Genomic DNA, 15,122 nt, shown 5'->3' with positions numbered 1-15,122 from the left:
ACCATCTCGGGAAGGGGGCGTGTAATGGCGGTGGTGGGCAGCAGGGGAGGAGGTTTAGCCATAAAGAGGGACAAAGCTTCATCCTCCAAAGGCTTCCTTAGGGCTGGTGGGACCATAGTGATGTATGTGGGATACCTTGGAGCACTGGATAGGTGGCACTCTGCATGAATTTCAATAAATGGCTATGTTTGAGTATCTGTTGTGTCTTGTGTTCTCTCTTTTCAAATGTTCGGCTACCTGTTTTAAGAATTACCCGTTTGTTTTCTTACCAGAAGTTGGCAAACGGGGTCCACGGGGAGAAGTAGTAATGGGGATTTTGGAAGGATATGGGGTGGGTGAGGACAGCATCAGTCCCTGTCCCACTGGTGCTCCTCAGCAGGACCTGCCTTCTGGTTCCTGCTCCCTGTCACGGTTCTGCTCTTGGGATTAAAGTCACTGCCGGAGCAGAGGAAAGGACTAAGCTGAGAGGTTATGGCCATGCTGGGTCTGAAAAACAGCCCCTCCTGCAGTGACTCCTGAAGTTGAAGACCCTCCTAAGCAGGCAGGACGGCAGCTGGCCACCAACCCAAGTCTTCAGACCTCATATGACAAAAGGGAAGCGAAAAGGGCTGTGCATAGGCTGCTCCAGCAGTGCCACCTAGCTGGACTGTCTTTAGCATCACCTCACGTGTGCCAGATTCTGGGAGTGATTTGGGCTGGTGTGACTTCACCTAGGTGAGGGCATGCTGTTGCATGCTTGTTCCCCATTTAGCTGTCAGGTACAGTCAAAGCCTAGCATGCACTTGATTTCCGAGTGCTTTTCTGATTCATGGGGAAGTTCTCACAAACGCAGTCTAGTTAATGAAGCCCTCAGCTGGCCACAGCCAGGGAGAGCTGTCCTTTTTGGGACCAGCTGAAGGTCTCATCACATTTTTCTCTTAATAGGACCGCAGCCAGCTCTGACATCCAGTGGCCACCCCTTAAAGATGCTTTGTACAACTGCAGAATTTTGTTCCATTTCTAGAAATGGAGACCAGCGTGTAGGAGCCGAAGAAACCTGCCCCAGCTTGTACGACAGGTTATTGTTAGAACTGAGTGGGAACAGAGGCTGGCTCTGATAACTCCCACCTTCCTCTGTTGCCACGTCTGTGGAGGCAGCAGCTCCAAAAGACATAAAACGGGGAGGAAGGAAAGACACCTCCTTTCTTCCCAGGCAAGGCTTTAACAATACGAAACATCAGGCTCAAAGACTTTACGTCGAACTTTATTCTGTATATAAATTATATAATCAGACAAAAGAACAACACTGTATCTTCAACAAGCAGAATCTGTTTAAAAAAAAAAAAAAAAAGGAAAAAAATGATTGGAAAAAGATTTAACAAAGACCTGATAGTGTCATATAAAACAGTCTATAACCCACGGGAGCTGCACGGCTCCGCAGAAACAGTGATCACAGTATTATGTAGCAGTATGAAATATTGAGCAAACAGAGCTCCGGGGAACTGCTTATTTCTGAGGCAAGACAGGTGTCAAAGCTACATTTCTGATCCCGATCCTGTAGGATTTTTGCAGATATGCTATAAAGCAACCACAATTCTTGGCCATTGTTTTTAGACCTTTCCTGCCCTTGGTTCTGGTGATATAGTCTCCAAGGAGAGCTCACACCAAGCACAGGAAAGACTTTGCCTGAACCCCCGTGCAGCAATCTCTGCTTTCTGTGGAGAAAGGTCTCCAAATATTAGTGGCAGAGCCAAGATCACAGTACCCAGTCGAGGGGAATTTCTCTCAAGGGACTGGGGAAGATGGATTAGTTCAGGGTGAGGGAAGGCACGAAGAGAAGGTGAAGGTCCTGCTTGTTCACATAGCAAACAAGCCCACGGCGACTGTCGTGACTATGAAGCCGAGCGCAAGGATCCACCGCACGAGAGGAGAGGTGCCCACCAGGTCTGTCTGACTCCTGCTTGTCCTCTCACTTTCTTTCCCAGGCGCTGGACCTAGAGCAAGCAGGGAAAATAACATGGATGAAGATGGGCTCAGGCAAGTCGATGCTGGTGTGCTGGGGCAGACCCTGCTGGAGCCATCAAGGGGAGGAGGAGAGGGCTCAGAGCCCTGTGAGGCTGGGGGAAACAGCGGCAGCAGTTTCTGCTCTCTCAGGGCAGGTGAGCCAGGGAAGCAAATGACTTGACTTGGGTATCACAAGGCTCACAATCCCTCTGATTGTGCTTGGATACTGGCCTCTTTCTTCCGTTGCCTCCTCTCTAACTTGTAAATGCTCTGCCCGGCTCTTCAAGGGACTCCTTCAGACCCCTGATGTGTGCAGAAGACAGCCAAATAAAAAATTTAGACCGAATTTTAAAAGGCATTTTGTCTCCGGTTTCCCATTTGTTAGGCATTTTATGGCCTTAAACAGGTAGTCCTTAGCACACCAGACAAATAATTGTCCCAGTACAACCTCAGAATGGGATTCCTCATCCAACACCAAGCGCTTTTGAAAATCTTATCTCTGTGGGTCAATTGGAAAAGGAGCAGCAAAGATTCACAGGGACCTTTTACTGCCCTTCTCAGAGAACTTGCTCTAAGGTTCATTGCCTGGTGATGTGCAAGACCAGGATGCTTTTCATTCTTTGCCATGGGAAAACTGCTTCAATCCAGTATGCACTGAAAAAATCTCCCTTTTGGTTCCAGAATGGGTAGGTCATAAGGGCTTTCTTATGGGAAGCACACATTATCAGGGAAACCAGTCTCTTCTGTAAACATCTGAGCCTGCTCCTACTTCAGTCGGCAAATCTGACTGCATAAAAAGGGATTGCCTCGGTTGCTCGGGCTATACCCAGTTCATGATCAGCACTTGCCAGTAGATGGAGCTTTTTTTTTTTTTTTTGCAAAACTGAGTGGCAGCCTGTTTTCACCAGGTCTGAGCTGGTTACTATTTACCATGCAGAACCATGCTCATTATAAACCCCTTGCACTTTCAGGAACTGTTTTGAATAAACAGTTGAGGGCATAATAAACTGAAAGGCAGGAAAGCGATCAGAAAAAGATTTTGTCCGAAAGGACGGGCCATTTGGCAAGGCTGAGTGTGTGGAAGAACCCTCCTTCAGCATCGCAGTTGATATGCTGGGCCCCAAATTGTAGTCTTTGTTTCTGTGACCTTAAGGCCGGGTTTCGTTGTGGTTGAAACTCATGTGGCTAATGAGTTACTAAAACTTAAGAGAATGAGAGCGGAGTGTCTTCTTGTACAGCTCTCTCACTGACACTATTTCTGGAGAGCCCATGTATGTCATTCATGCTCTGTCATGTCTAGAAGAAGTTTTGCCCATGTCAATGCCTGCCTTTGCACTAAGTACTGATTGCTGGTGAAGAGACGGGGCAAGGATATCACACATATTTCTCAGTGACTTTTACAAACAACAGCAGAGGAAGGGAGGATAGCAAAACTACAAGGGGGCAACGCTAAACAACAGCCTTTAGAAATGTCTTACCGTGCTCATGTGATTTGTTAACGCTCCTAGCACGAAGATCTGCCTTTGGCTGCACAAGGTGACCGTTCTCCTGGCTCTTCGACACCAGCTCCTGCAGCGCCTCAAACACCTGAGAAGAAGGAACAGTGTCTCATTATGTGGTCTCTGCTCTTTGGCTTTCACTGCCCCCCTTGCCCCTGCCCCAGGCACTTTAGGAACCAAAGGAACCTACAAGCTTCCAACCCAAGTCTCTTTTTGCCACTTTTTGCCCAGAACAGTCTGCCTGTGGGGTCTGCCTGTTCACTTTACAGGTTTCCCCTGAAGCTTCCAGCTCAGGTGAAGGTTACCATCCATGTTCTGGTGGGAAGGAAAGCAAGGTGTACAGTGCAGCTGGTCAAAATCCACAGACCTATCAAGCTGCACTAAAGAGGAAGGACAGAAAGGTGGTGATCTCTACTCCTGGTATAAGCACACATTCATATCTGAATAATGGCACATGGAAGAGCCTGAAACCCCAGAGGAGGGAGAAGAGCCCCTCAGAGACCAGTTGCTTGCTAGGCTCCCAGTCGGGACAACCATAGCCATCCAACTCCGACTAGGTTGCCATAACCCACAACTTCCTTTAGGCTCCACAGCAGAAATACCGGCTTTGCCATTCCCCTGAAGCTGTTATCTTATTTGAGAGAGGGTGTGGGCAGACAGGGCTGGCTGGTTGTTACTCACCTGTATATTTAACAGGAATGCTTTCTTGGCCTCCTCCAAGACTCTTTTCTTAGTAGCAAGGTCCATCTCAAGGGCATTCATGCGGGACCGATAGAGCTGTTTGAACTTGGTGGCGTTGGAGACTCCGTCGAAGGTGAAGAAAGCCAGCCCCTCCCCAGTGCTGGGCAGCTGGAGAGCCTTTTGGGCGATTTTCTTCAACACCTGCCCCCCAGACAGGTCTCCCAGATAGCGAGTGTAGGCATGGGCCACCAGGAGCTCTGGGTGGTTCCTGCCTACATAGTGGAGCCTTTCAACGTATTTCTGAGTAGCCTCAGGACATGGGATCTCTTCCCTCCAGTTTCTGCCGTAGAAGTACTTCAAGTCTTCCTCCAGGGCAGCTTTCCGGTGCAGCTCCGCCGGAAAATAAACAGGGGCATAAACTGGGTTATCCTTGTTACGTTCAATCTCTTCCTCCAGAGCAGAATAGATGAAGTACAAGGATGCTGTAACGAGCTGAAACAGAAGAAAGGGGATGAGGTACAGGTGCATCTGTCTGTCCTCTTCAGGGTTTTGGGACAAATCCCACCAAGAAAAAGGTTACTCATGTGCACACCCAGTATTAATCACGCACATCTGTTATGGTGCAGGTTTCTTATGTGGCAAACAGAGTTGCAAGGGACAGTGAGACACCAGTCTAGCCCTTCCCCTTCTTTAGGCAGCATCGGGTAAGGCCTAAGCCATTTCCAGCAGGTACTGGTCTTACCTGCCCTTGAAAGCTGCTGCTTTCACCTTCAAGTTAAAGTCCTTGCAGCTTGATACAATGGAAACTACAGCCTTACGAAATCACTCAATGGTCTATTCTCTTCATTCCCCCAGACAATATGGAGAGTATTCCCAAGGGTACATTGCTTGATGCATTGTTACAGCCTGAATGCTTCAAGATGTGGCTTTCTTTTGTGGGGCGACCCACCCTGCTAATTTTGCAACCTATTTGTTCAGCTGGCAGCCCACCAGCCCAGGAGTGGAGGCACCCCAGCTCTCTCTTTTGGTCTTGGAAATGGCATTGCCTCTTGGTTACCCTGAGGACACAAGCTAAAAGGGGGCTGGAGGCACAGCCCGCCTCTGAAAAACGCCTTTGTGAAGGATCACTGAGAGGCTATGTGCTCATCCCTCTGTTTTGAAACCATTGTTATTGTTGTTTTTTCCCAGCTTACGCGATATTTTCTTCTGTCTGCCAACTTTTCCATGTGGTGTAAGACAATCTAGCTGTGTTCTTCCCTTCCCCGGGGATTCTGTTTGCAGAAGCTGTGTTTGTATTTACACCTAAAACACCTCTTGCTTACACTGAAATCCCTTATTGACAGCAAGGGGTAAAACACACAGGTATCATAGTACAGGTGAGTCAGGTCTGAAGAGGGATTACACCGATGTCAGGAGAGAAAGCAGCTTACTCTCCCACAAAGCTATCGGTTCTGCAGGACAGGAGGTGCCTTTTCAACTTTACGCCACTGTGTCAGCAAACAGGACTTTGATATACACACAGGCAGTGACTTGGTTGGGGAAACAGATATTCAGATTCTAGGGAGTCGTGCATCAGGGCTGATGCGTGGGTTTGCCAGGTGGGTAAACAGAAAAAAAAAAAAAAAAAAAGACGTTTTTAAATGATAACCCATTTTCCAGCTTACTGGAAAAGAAACCACATACAGGAACATTGCCTAACAAATTAAGAAAATTTAACCTGACCCGTTGTTTTTGGTGGCAGCCAGTGGGTCAGTGGGAAACATGGCTTTGGAAAATCATCATTACTTTTTAAAGCCCAAAGTCACCTCTCACTCCCCCTGACAGTGTGTAAACAGTTTCTGGGAAACCGAGCTGTGCTCCTGAATCTTAGAGGCCTATTTCTGGCTTTTTTTTTTTTTTTTGTTAATGCCAGCCTGTCTCAAATTCACTGCCTAACAAAAGCCCCGTTCCTAACAGCAAGAAGCCAGCACCTGCGATTGAATTCATGCTTCACTAAGTATCATGAATACAACCTGTCAGGAATAAGTAGTCTTTTGCCTATTCTTGTGGATTTATTTATCAAGGAGCGATTGAACAACAAAGTAATTAAGCCACAGGTCAGATTACTGGCTGTTATTTGCAAACCCATGCGTCAGTTCCTCTGGCCTGCTGGGAATTTCTAGCCCAGGTGTTTGCCTTGGTTTTGCTCATGGCTTTGTTATGTAGCTTAGATCCCAGGCATCCCCTATAGCCAGGTTAGGCACAGACTAGTAACTGCAAATAACTCTTAATATATCAAGAAAAGCAACAGGCTCCTACCTGCTAGCAGCAGATACCGCTTGCCCAAGTTCAGTCTGCCTTTGAGCAATTGTTCCTGATCTCAGCCTGCTATAACCCAAGTGACAGCTAAACCACTGCAAGGTTTGGTGCCAGACGTGATCTCACAGCCTCACTTTATCACTATCCCACCATTATTTCTAGCTGTAACTGCTCAGGGTGCTCTAAATTTAGCCTGCTCCACTCGTGACACTTCAGCCACTCACGTATCTGCGCATTGTTACGTCTCCATTAACTGCCTTTGCCGCTAATTAACATGCAGGCATTTATGAAGGCAGATAAACGCAGTTAGGTTAATCCCTTCAATCTTACTGTCTTTTTTTTTTTTTTCTCCTGCTTCAACTTGGCTGCCCATCCCGAAAGGCATAGCCATGCCTTAACATCCTGCAGGAGGGGTTGGTAGGATAGGAGGGTGCTGTGGTTTGTTTTGCACAGGAGATGCTGATGCTGTCCCTGTCCTCCCCCCTTTTGTCCCCACACATCCTGCCCCATCCACCAGCCTGCTTCCTGGTGAGGAAATCCTGCACCCAAGCCATGCTGCTCTGACGTTAATATCATACCTTAAACTCTTGGAGGGACACCTGCCCCTTCTGGAAGTTCTTCATGAAGGGTGTGTTCTCCGCCTGCTCGTGCACCTCCTTGGTGGCTTCCTTCAGGAGCTCCGACAGGTCCTGAGACATGCTGGGGAAAAGCAGCGGGACAGGCATCAGAGCTGTGGCTCCCCTCCAGCTGTCTAGGAAAAGCAGGGGGACAGGGACAGCAGGAAAAGGAGCAGAGACATCCCAAGAGCCTGGGGTACCAGCATCCCAGTTGCTGTCCCAAGTGGGGAACACTGACAGACTCCATCCAGAGGGGAGAGGAGGAGCAAGCTGCTCCCTGCAGAGCAAACAGGAACAGCGTGCCTAAAAGCAGAAGAAGCAATGCACTACTTTTTCCATTAAAATGTACCCTTTCTCCCTTGCCCCGCTCTCACCTTTCAGAGCCGTGTTTCTGGGAAGTTTCCATGTTTCTCCACGTCGCTTTTCTGTTTGTTGTTTTTCCTGCTTGTGCTCCTCCTTCCCTTCTCCTCCCAGGACGGCGAAGCGTCTGAGCTGGGCAGCCCAGCTCCCGCATCCAGCTTTATAGCGACGAGCCACGTGAGCAGCCGAACGGCTGACCTCAGTGTGAGCACAAACTTCTTGCAACACGCGGCTGCACTTCCCTTCCCAGCGTGGCTGTCGCCCTGCCCTGCCTCTACCCCCCCGAAGGAGGCCAGCCTCGGAAGGCAGGAGGAAGTCACCCCACGCTTCGTGACAGCTCAGCACAAACGAGAGGATGCCCAGCCACTTCTCCTTCCCCGGGGGGCTCCTGGGGTTGGGGCAGCGGGGTTGGGCAAGGAAGGGTGGGTTTATGGGGGTGATGCCCGTGGTAGGGTGGGGAGCTGCCTCTCCCTACACCCAGCTGTGTCCCAGCTGTGTCCTGCCTCTGGAGCTCGCACAACATCTGTCCTAATCTGCTCTAGCAAGACTCGATTGCAAATGTTGTATTTCCCCTGGCAGCGAGCATCATAGAGCCTCTCAGGGAACACAGAGCTTGCTGGCCATGGGATGAGGAGCTCTGCAAGCTCCCCTTGCAAAGCCCCCTTGCTCCTCATCCCTCTGCAAAGACCCCTTGCTAGGTCTGCAAGTGCCACAAACACACTTGCACGGCACCAGACCCTGCTGAATTCACCTTGTCTCCTTGCACACAGCCAGCACAGGTGTGCCTGCACCAACGCGTGGAGAAATCCTTTCTGTGCTCTGGTAGGATGGCAAAAATACCCTGTTTGTGTGGCAAGTGGCCCCCGCTGGTACCGCAGCCGTGTGCAGGGCGTTTCAGGAGGTTAATGCTCCGTCTCCTCCACACCCAGATGGCTGGAAATAGCTGCTGTGAGACTTGGGGTAAACTCTGAGGAAGCGTGCAGAGATTTGCAAAGGCAAATCATTTCTGATTTAGCAAAAGAGAGTTGGTCAAGGCGCTGCTGCCAGCAGCTGGCAGCTCTGCTGTTTTGTCTGGTTCGGTGGTCGACGAGGCGGCCAGCAGATGAAGTGGGGCCCTTCTTTTCCATCTGCAGCTCTGCTGGAAGCACAGCTAGCCGGGATGGAAGATTCTGTGCAGCTGTGCTTTGGGAAAACACAAATTTTGCCTTCAAGCCAAAAGAGTGGGGCAATCAAAGCCGGCGCTGCAGCAGCGGGCGCTGCCAGCCAAGCCGTGCACCTCACGTGCTGCCTTGTCCCTGCACCTACACCCCAGCTGGGCTCGTTATTGGGGGATAGAGAGCTGTACCAGAGGAAACGTGCCCCAGCGCCTGTTTTGGGACCGGGGCAGACATCTGGTACACACTCAGGAAGGATTACTCAGCGCTTCCACCCTGACTCAGCCAGGCTTTTCCTGTAGGGCTCCTCTTGTTAAAGCAGCAGAGCATTCTAGCAAAAACTGGCAGCTCCTCTCCTACTCCCAGGCCCTCTCACATGACTTTGCTGCTGGCCTGCTTATTTTCCTATAAAATAAATGTATCGGAATGTCCAAAGCTTTGAAAGAAGTGTGATAAAGCCCCAGATGTCCGCTGGCAGAGCAGGGAGCACAGGGCAGCATGGCCAGCGTTGCCTGAAGATGTTGATGCTTTTTTTGTCACTGGACTAGCCCCAAAATGAGATTTTTTCCACTGACATCACTTTCTAGAAGCTCATGTGCGGTTTTCAGTGAGTCCTGTTTTGACACAAAACAGCTCCTGAGCTGGAGCACAGATTGAGCCTGCAGTTCTGCTGGAGGGAAGAAGAAAATATGTGAAAATGAATAATAATATTCATTTTATGAATAAGAAATGATATGGGGAAGAAATAAAAACAAACAACACACCCCCAAGCCCTATTCCTCTTTACACCTCTGTCCTGCAGCTCTGGTAGTGTGTCCCGTTCCTCCCCAAGGGCTTTCCAGTTGCATTTAGGGGAGTGCTTTTGTCCCCTGCCTGCTCTCCCAAAGTGGTGTGCTTAGAAGCACTTTGGGGATGCACCCAAGAAGTCCTCCTCCTTCCCCATCTTCCAGAGCTGATGTAGATGTGGATGTGAGACACTGAGGGGATGAGAGAGGGTACCCAGCCATGTCACTGCCATTCCAGGTAGGGTACTTCTTGCCAAGAAGTCCTAGTTCACCACCACGCTGTCCCAGGACAGCCTCAGCTTTTTGCTCTGAGTTGCCCCAAGTGCAGCTCCTGAATCTGGGGACTTCACCTTCTCCTGGGCTGGTCACAGGAGACAAGGTCCATCCTGCAGCTCCCCTCTGCTGTGAGCTTTTCCAGAGGTGCAGGGTAGCAAGCTGCACCCCAGAAGCAGGGGTTATTTGGTATTGGGGTTATTCGGGATAAAGGGGCTGTGAAACTGGGCCCCGCTCTCCGGAAAGGCCCAGAGGCCCTGCAGCAGGATGGAAGGAGAACTGAAAGTGGGCTGTCATCAATTTGCAGCCACTTGCCTGGGGCTTTTCTGGCCTCATCCAATGCTCAGCAGCGCGGACTTGTATTGCTTCCCCTCTGCTGTTGCTGTGCAGCGTAGAGAAACATAAGGGCACTGTGTATGCCCGTGTGCTGGCAGAGGTTTGCTCTTCCTAGAAGAAAACCTCAGAAAAGGATGCTGACGAACGATGGATGGGGAAAAAGATGTGTGCTTTTCATGGAAATAAGCAAACCAGCCCCTGGAGCAGCCCACTCGGGGTACAGTGAGCCACTGGGAAGCAGAAGCCAGTCCTTACCCAGGGCACTAGTGCATTTTGCTTGGACCTTATGGCAATGCCTGACCTGTGGTGTCCCCCACGGCTGCCAAAAGTCCCATCCATCATCTCTTACCCTGCCAGCAAGCAGCGGGTGGGTGGTGCCGGGGCTGCCTGCCGTGATATGCCTGGGCACCGCTGAGATTGCCCTGGAGGTTTGTGGCAAAGATGAATCGGGTAGCCCGAGGCAGGTATGTGTAACAGCTCCTGCTGGGCTTTAAAGCCTCTGTCTGCCTGTCCCAGCCCCTGAGAAAATATTTCAGTCAGGAGATCAGTTAGATGAGGAGTTAACAACAAGGAGTCATTGAGGAATCGGTGTTTTCTTCAGGGGCAGGGAGGTGGGGAGATTTTCCTTGTGGATCTTGCAGGCAGAAACTTTGCTTGCGCTATCAGTCGCAGAGAGCAGAGGTCTCCCAGCCCTGTGTGGGAAGCCCTGAGCCCTGCTTGCCCCTGGCCCCTGGTCCCCAGGGGGACGAGGAGGGGCCGGCTGGTGACAGCCAGGCTTGGCTGGTGAGAGGGGGGAGCATGGGCAACCTGAGACCGTGACACAGCAGAAATCTGCAGTGCCTGACAAGGAAGGGGAGGCTGACTCAGCACCCAGAACTTGCTGTGCAAAGAGGAAAGGAACAAAACAAAAAACAAAAAACAAACAAACAAACAAAAAAAAACATGAAGTTGCAATATCCGCTTAAAGTGGCTTCCCGAAGGGGGGAGTCGCTGCCGGAGGGTATGGGACGTGCTGTGGGTGGGTTGGTGTTTACTAGAGGGAGGCTGCCCGGCTCTGGCAGAACTGATTGTGCTCACTGCCGTCAGCACGGAACAATCCGAGCCGAGATCAGAGATACAGGTGGAAACACGGAGGTTGTGACCCCAAGGCACTGAAAATCCCCATGGGGTGTGGTGGGCGGGGGGGGGGGGGGGCTTCAGGAGGGTCCTGCAGACGGACAGTGCAGTTCTGCACCGACACCCCAGGGACAGAGGTGGAGGGAGAAGGATGTGCACGTGCATTTCTCGGGCATAAACAAACCAGCTGGGTGGAAACGGGAAGCACGGATTACAATACCTACTTTTTTTAGGTGCATGGAAACACGCATGCCACGGCACATAGATACTGAGCTGCCTCCATCGTGGCCGTGCTTCAGCCCTGCAGAAAGCAAAGCACGCCCTGCTTGGGACGGGACAAGCAGCGAGGAGCTGGGGTTGAAAAACCGCACGTAGGCACCGAGCAGGACTTTGCACCGCAGCTCGCATGCCTTTCTCAGGGGAGGGGAGGAGGTGAACCAGGAACCGAGTCCTACAAAGACAGAGGGAGCCCCCTTTTCACCCCCTGGGCTTCCATCCCCCTTCCCCCGGGGTACGGGAGCTGCACATCCTCCGCCGCGGCCAGCCGGGGCTTTTCTTTCTGGAGATTTCTCCAGGCGTCCCGAGGAAAGGGCGCAGGGCCAAGAACAGCAGCTGCAACCTCAGCACGTCGGCCTGAAGCCACCCTCCCGATATCCGGCCTCACGTGGCCCCGCTGCACCGTGACTCAGCAAAAAGAACCCCCCCCCCCCACCGCTGCCCGAAAGCATTACTCAGCGATACAGTGGCCTGGTGTGACCCTGACTCAGCAGAACGCCCATATGGGGGAAAGGGCGAGTCGGCGTTTGTGGGGCCCCCGCTTTGGCTGCCCGGGGGTTTGGAGGCTGACCCAGGACATCGGGGATGCTGCAGCCCCTTACGGGGGAAATCCACCTTTGCTGGTGTTTTTTTTAGAAAATACTTGGGGTGGGAAGGAGCTTATTGTAGAGGCTGGCTGAGGCACAGCCTGTGTCTTCACTTCCTCCCCCCTTTTTTCTTCATTCTGTACCAAAAAATCACCGCAGGGCAGGCAGGCAAGGCTGCTTACCAGCCCGAGCTGCTGTTTGCGAGAGCTTTGGTTTAAGAGCAGGAGGCTGGATGCTAATGGGGAGGAATGAGCCCCAGGTGGGTTGCCCAGGCGGGAAGGCAGCTGGTGCATATGCCTGTAATTACGGAGCAGGGAAGGCACCGAGCAGAAATTTGTCCCAGTTTCCTTCAAAGCTCTTTATTTAGGGGCAGGGCGGGTTCAGCTTCAAGGAGCCCTGTGCACTGCGGTGCTTAGGGAGCACGAGTACAAAGGAGTGAGAATATCCCAGTTTTGGGAGAAGTGGGAATTTCCCAAGGCCTTTCCAGTCACCAGGGGCAGAGAGCATCCTTACCCTTGTGTCTGGCATGGCGAGCCCTCAGGACTATGGCCGTGGCTCTGAGCTAAATAATAATTAATAGCAACACCCGGGCGATGTGAGTGTGGTGTGGGATTCAAATTAAAGGGCCGAGCTGCCAGATGTGGTCTGGTGGAGCTGAGAGGGACCAGAGGTGCTCAGCCTGGGGTGGGCTCCCCTGGTGCAGCTGATGGGCAGAGCGATTGCACAAAGTGTCCTTGTGGGAGCTGCAGGAAATCCCTATCCTCAACTCACCCCTCCATCAAATCCACCTTGTGCCTCAGCAATGATTTTTGGCAGACAACAGCCCAAAATCAAGCACCTGGAGACTGGCTCGTGTGGCTTTTTGTTGGTTCAGGGAGTTTCTCATCCCCACAAGAACCTCTGCTCCTGGGGCTGGACCCAGCCTCGCTGCTGCAGGCTGAAGCATCCCTGCAGCAGGCAGCTGGAGTAGGGAGGGATGCTGAAACACTGCTGGAACCCACACCGCCGAAAACTTCCCTTACCCATAGGGCCAGATCCTGCTCCTCTCCCCGTTCCCAGCTCTGTGACTTCTCCCAACCCCGCCAGGAGAGGGAAGCGAGCCCAGTGCTGCCACAGGCTGAGTCAGCTGCGGTTCCTGCACACACAAGGTTTTGCAAGGATGATGGCAGAGAGAAAAAGGAAGTTTTTTTGACTGCAAATCCATGTTCCTAAATCCCTTCTCCCTCACTCAGGTTTCACTGCCACTGCCACACACCTCTTTGTGACCACTGCCTTGCCCCCGAGTGTTGGGGAACCTCTTTTTCCTCCTCTATTTTTGCACATTTTTCCATCCTTCTTCCCTCTTTGTGTCTTTCCTAATGCCCTGCTTTAACTTTTGGTTAGCTGAAGAGGCCAGGCTGTTGGACTTGATGGTCTTTGTACATCCCTTCCAACTGAACTATCATCTTCTGTCCTATTCTGAAGAGAAATGGAAGTGGCCTTATTCTCATTTTGAAGGGAAAGGGGAATCTTTTTATCCCAAATAGGCTTTGAGGAAGTTTTGGCATGGTAGAGCAACGTGAAAATCCTCTGGGATGGTGAGCAGCCTTCCCAGCGTACCAGCACGGAGCACTTCTGCTCCGTTGTGCAGTGACGTTGTGGGAAATCAGGAGACTTATTCATTCACTGTTCTTTAAAAATAAATTTCGTGTACTATTTGGAGGTCCGTACTAGATGAAAGAGAAGCCTGTGGTTTTGTGCCGCTAGGAATGTGACGCTGCTATGCCAAGAGCTGCACAGCCCCTAACATCACGGCTGTTCTCACGAACTTTTAGGACGTGCCTAACTTCCAGCGATAGGGGGCAGATCTGACCCCGAGCAAGGAAGTTATGCCTTCCTCCCTTCAGCTTACACAGAAACAACCACCCTGGGTCACGCCAAAGGCCCCTGCAGGCCAGGATCCCCTTCCCAGAGTGGTTATTGAGGGATGCTTCAGCATGGTGCAACCATCCCTGTGCCTGCTCGGGGCTGCCACCGTGTGTGTCCCTGCCAGGAGAAGGGCTGCAGTGTAATACCTAGAATAAGGCAAAATTTGGGTTTGTTTGGTTTGCTGTGTGCACAGCCTGCTGAGCAGGTCACTGCAAAGCCGGAGGGTTTCCTCTGCGGTTTGCAGAGCTCGGGATGAGAGTGGGCGGGGGACGACAGCCATCTGGTGGGCAGGAACGAGCATGATTTTTAAGAACAGCAACGTTAGGAAAGAGTTTAGGAAAGGGGAAACGTATTTCAAAGAATTCTTTATGGTGCTGTCAGTTTAGTTTTGCATAAAGTGGTCTTTGCCAGTGCAAAACGCGGGATCTGTATGTGTACCCGACAGGTGTTTCTTCAAGTTTCTCCTCAAAAGAAAACCTCGCAGAAATATTTAAGGTGCTACTGGTATAATCTGTAACAAGTATGGGAATATTAATGTGGGCACGGAAAGATTTCCCTCCTCTCCCCCCCGTTTTTCTTGTTATTCGGCTGTTGAAGAAAAGCCACGGATACCCTCTGGGACAAGTCTTTGCCTCAGCGGGGAGGAGGTGGGGAGGAGGCACGCTGGCCACAAGCGACACTCCGAATTTTCACCTGTTGGCCACTGTCACGTCAAACCGAGTCAGCTTGGCAGCCACCAAGCCACACTCCCACCTGTCCGCCCCCGACAGAAATAGCAGTGAGCCCATTCCCCCGCGCTCCGGAGGGAGAAAACAGGGTGAGGGTGATGGATCCTCACCCTGGGGTGGGCTCAGGGCATGCCAGGGGCAGCGAGGTGGATCCCGGGGATCATGAGGTGATCTTCCACGTGCAGCTGAGCTTGGCTCTGGGCTTGCTGCAAGGACAACAGGAAAAGCCAGAGGCAGGGCTGCGTGATTGAGGTCTACGTGGGTGCGCGTGGGAGCTGGAAGGGGTGATTTGTTTTTCCAAGCTGCCACCCCATCGGACACCAGGAGGTGGCACAGGGACAGCTGAGGACAGCAGGGAGCCCTTTCGCAGCAACTGTTTCTTGCACGTCTTTGAGTGATTTATGGAGTGTGAGGTGTGATTTGGGCCTGGTCACAAGGCAGAGGGGGAAGAGCAGAGGAGGTGGCTCGCCCTCTTGCTATTTCGAGATGGGCTGGAGCCACCTTCCCAGGAAACCACGCTG

General features: G+C 51.6%; 1 protein-coding gene across 1 annotated transcript; it reads right to left on the bottom strand.

Moving 5' to 3' along the window:
* Positions 1-1,227: 1,227 nt before the first annotated feature.
* On the bottom strand, positions 1,228-7,611 carry HMOX1 (heme oxygenase 1). The gene is made up of 5 exons (XM_084501851.1): positions 7,453-7,611; positions 7,040-7,160; positions 4,164-4,655; positions 3,462-3,570; positions 1,228-1,973 (listed from the first exon to the last, which is right to left on the bottom strand). Exons 1-5 carry the CDS (start codon positions 7,590-7,592, stop codon positions 1,837-1,839), a joined length of 999 nt encoding a protein of 332 aa, XP_084357977.1. The 5' UTR covers positions 7,593-7,611; the 3' UTR covers positions 1,228-1,836.
* Between the last annotated feature and the right edge of the window lie 7,511 nt (positions 7,612-15,122).

Source organism: Aythya ferina, assembly GCF_964211825.1.
Source record: "Aythya ferina genome assembly, chromosome: 1".
NCBI classification, from domain to species: domain Eukaryota; kingdom Metazoa; phylum Chordata; class Aves; order Anseriformes; family Anatidae; genus Aythya; species Aythya ferina.
Note: the sequence above shows the minus strand (reverse complement) of the source record. Positions and strands in the feature narration are given on the sequence as shown.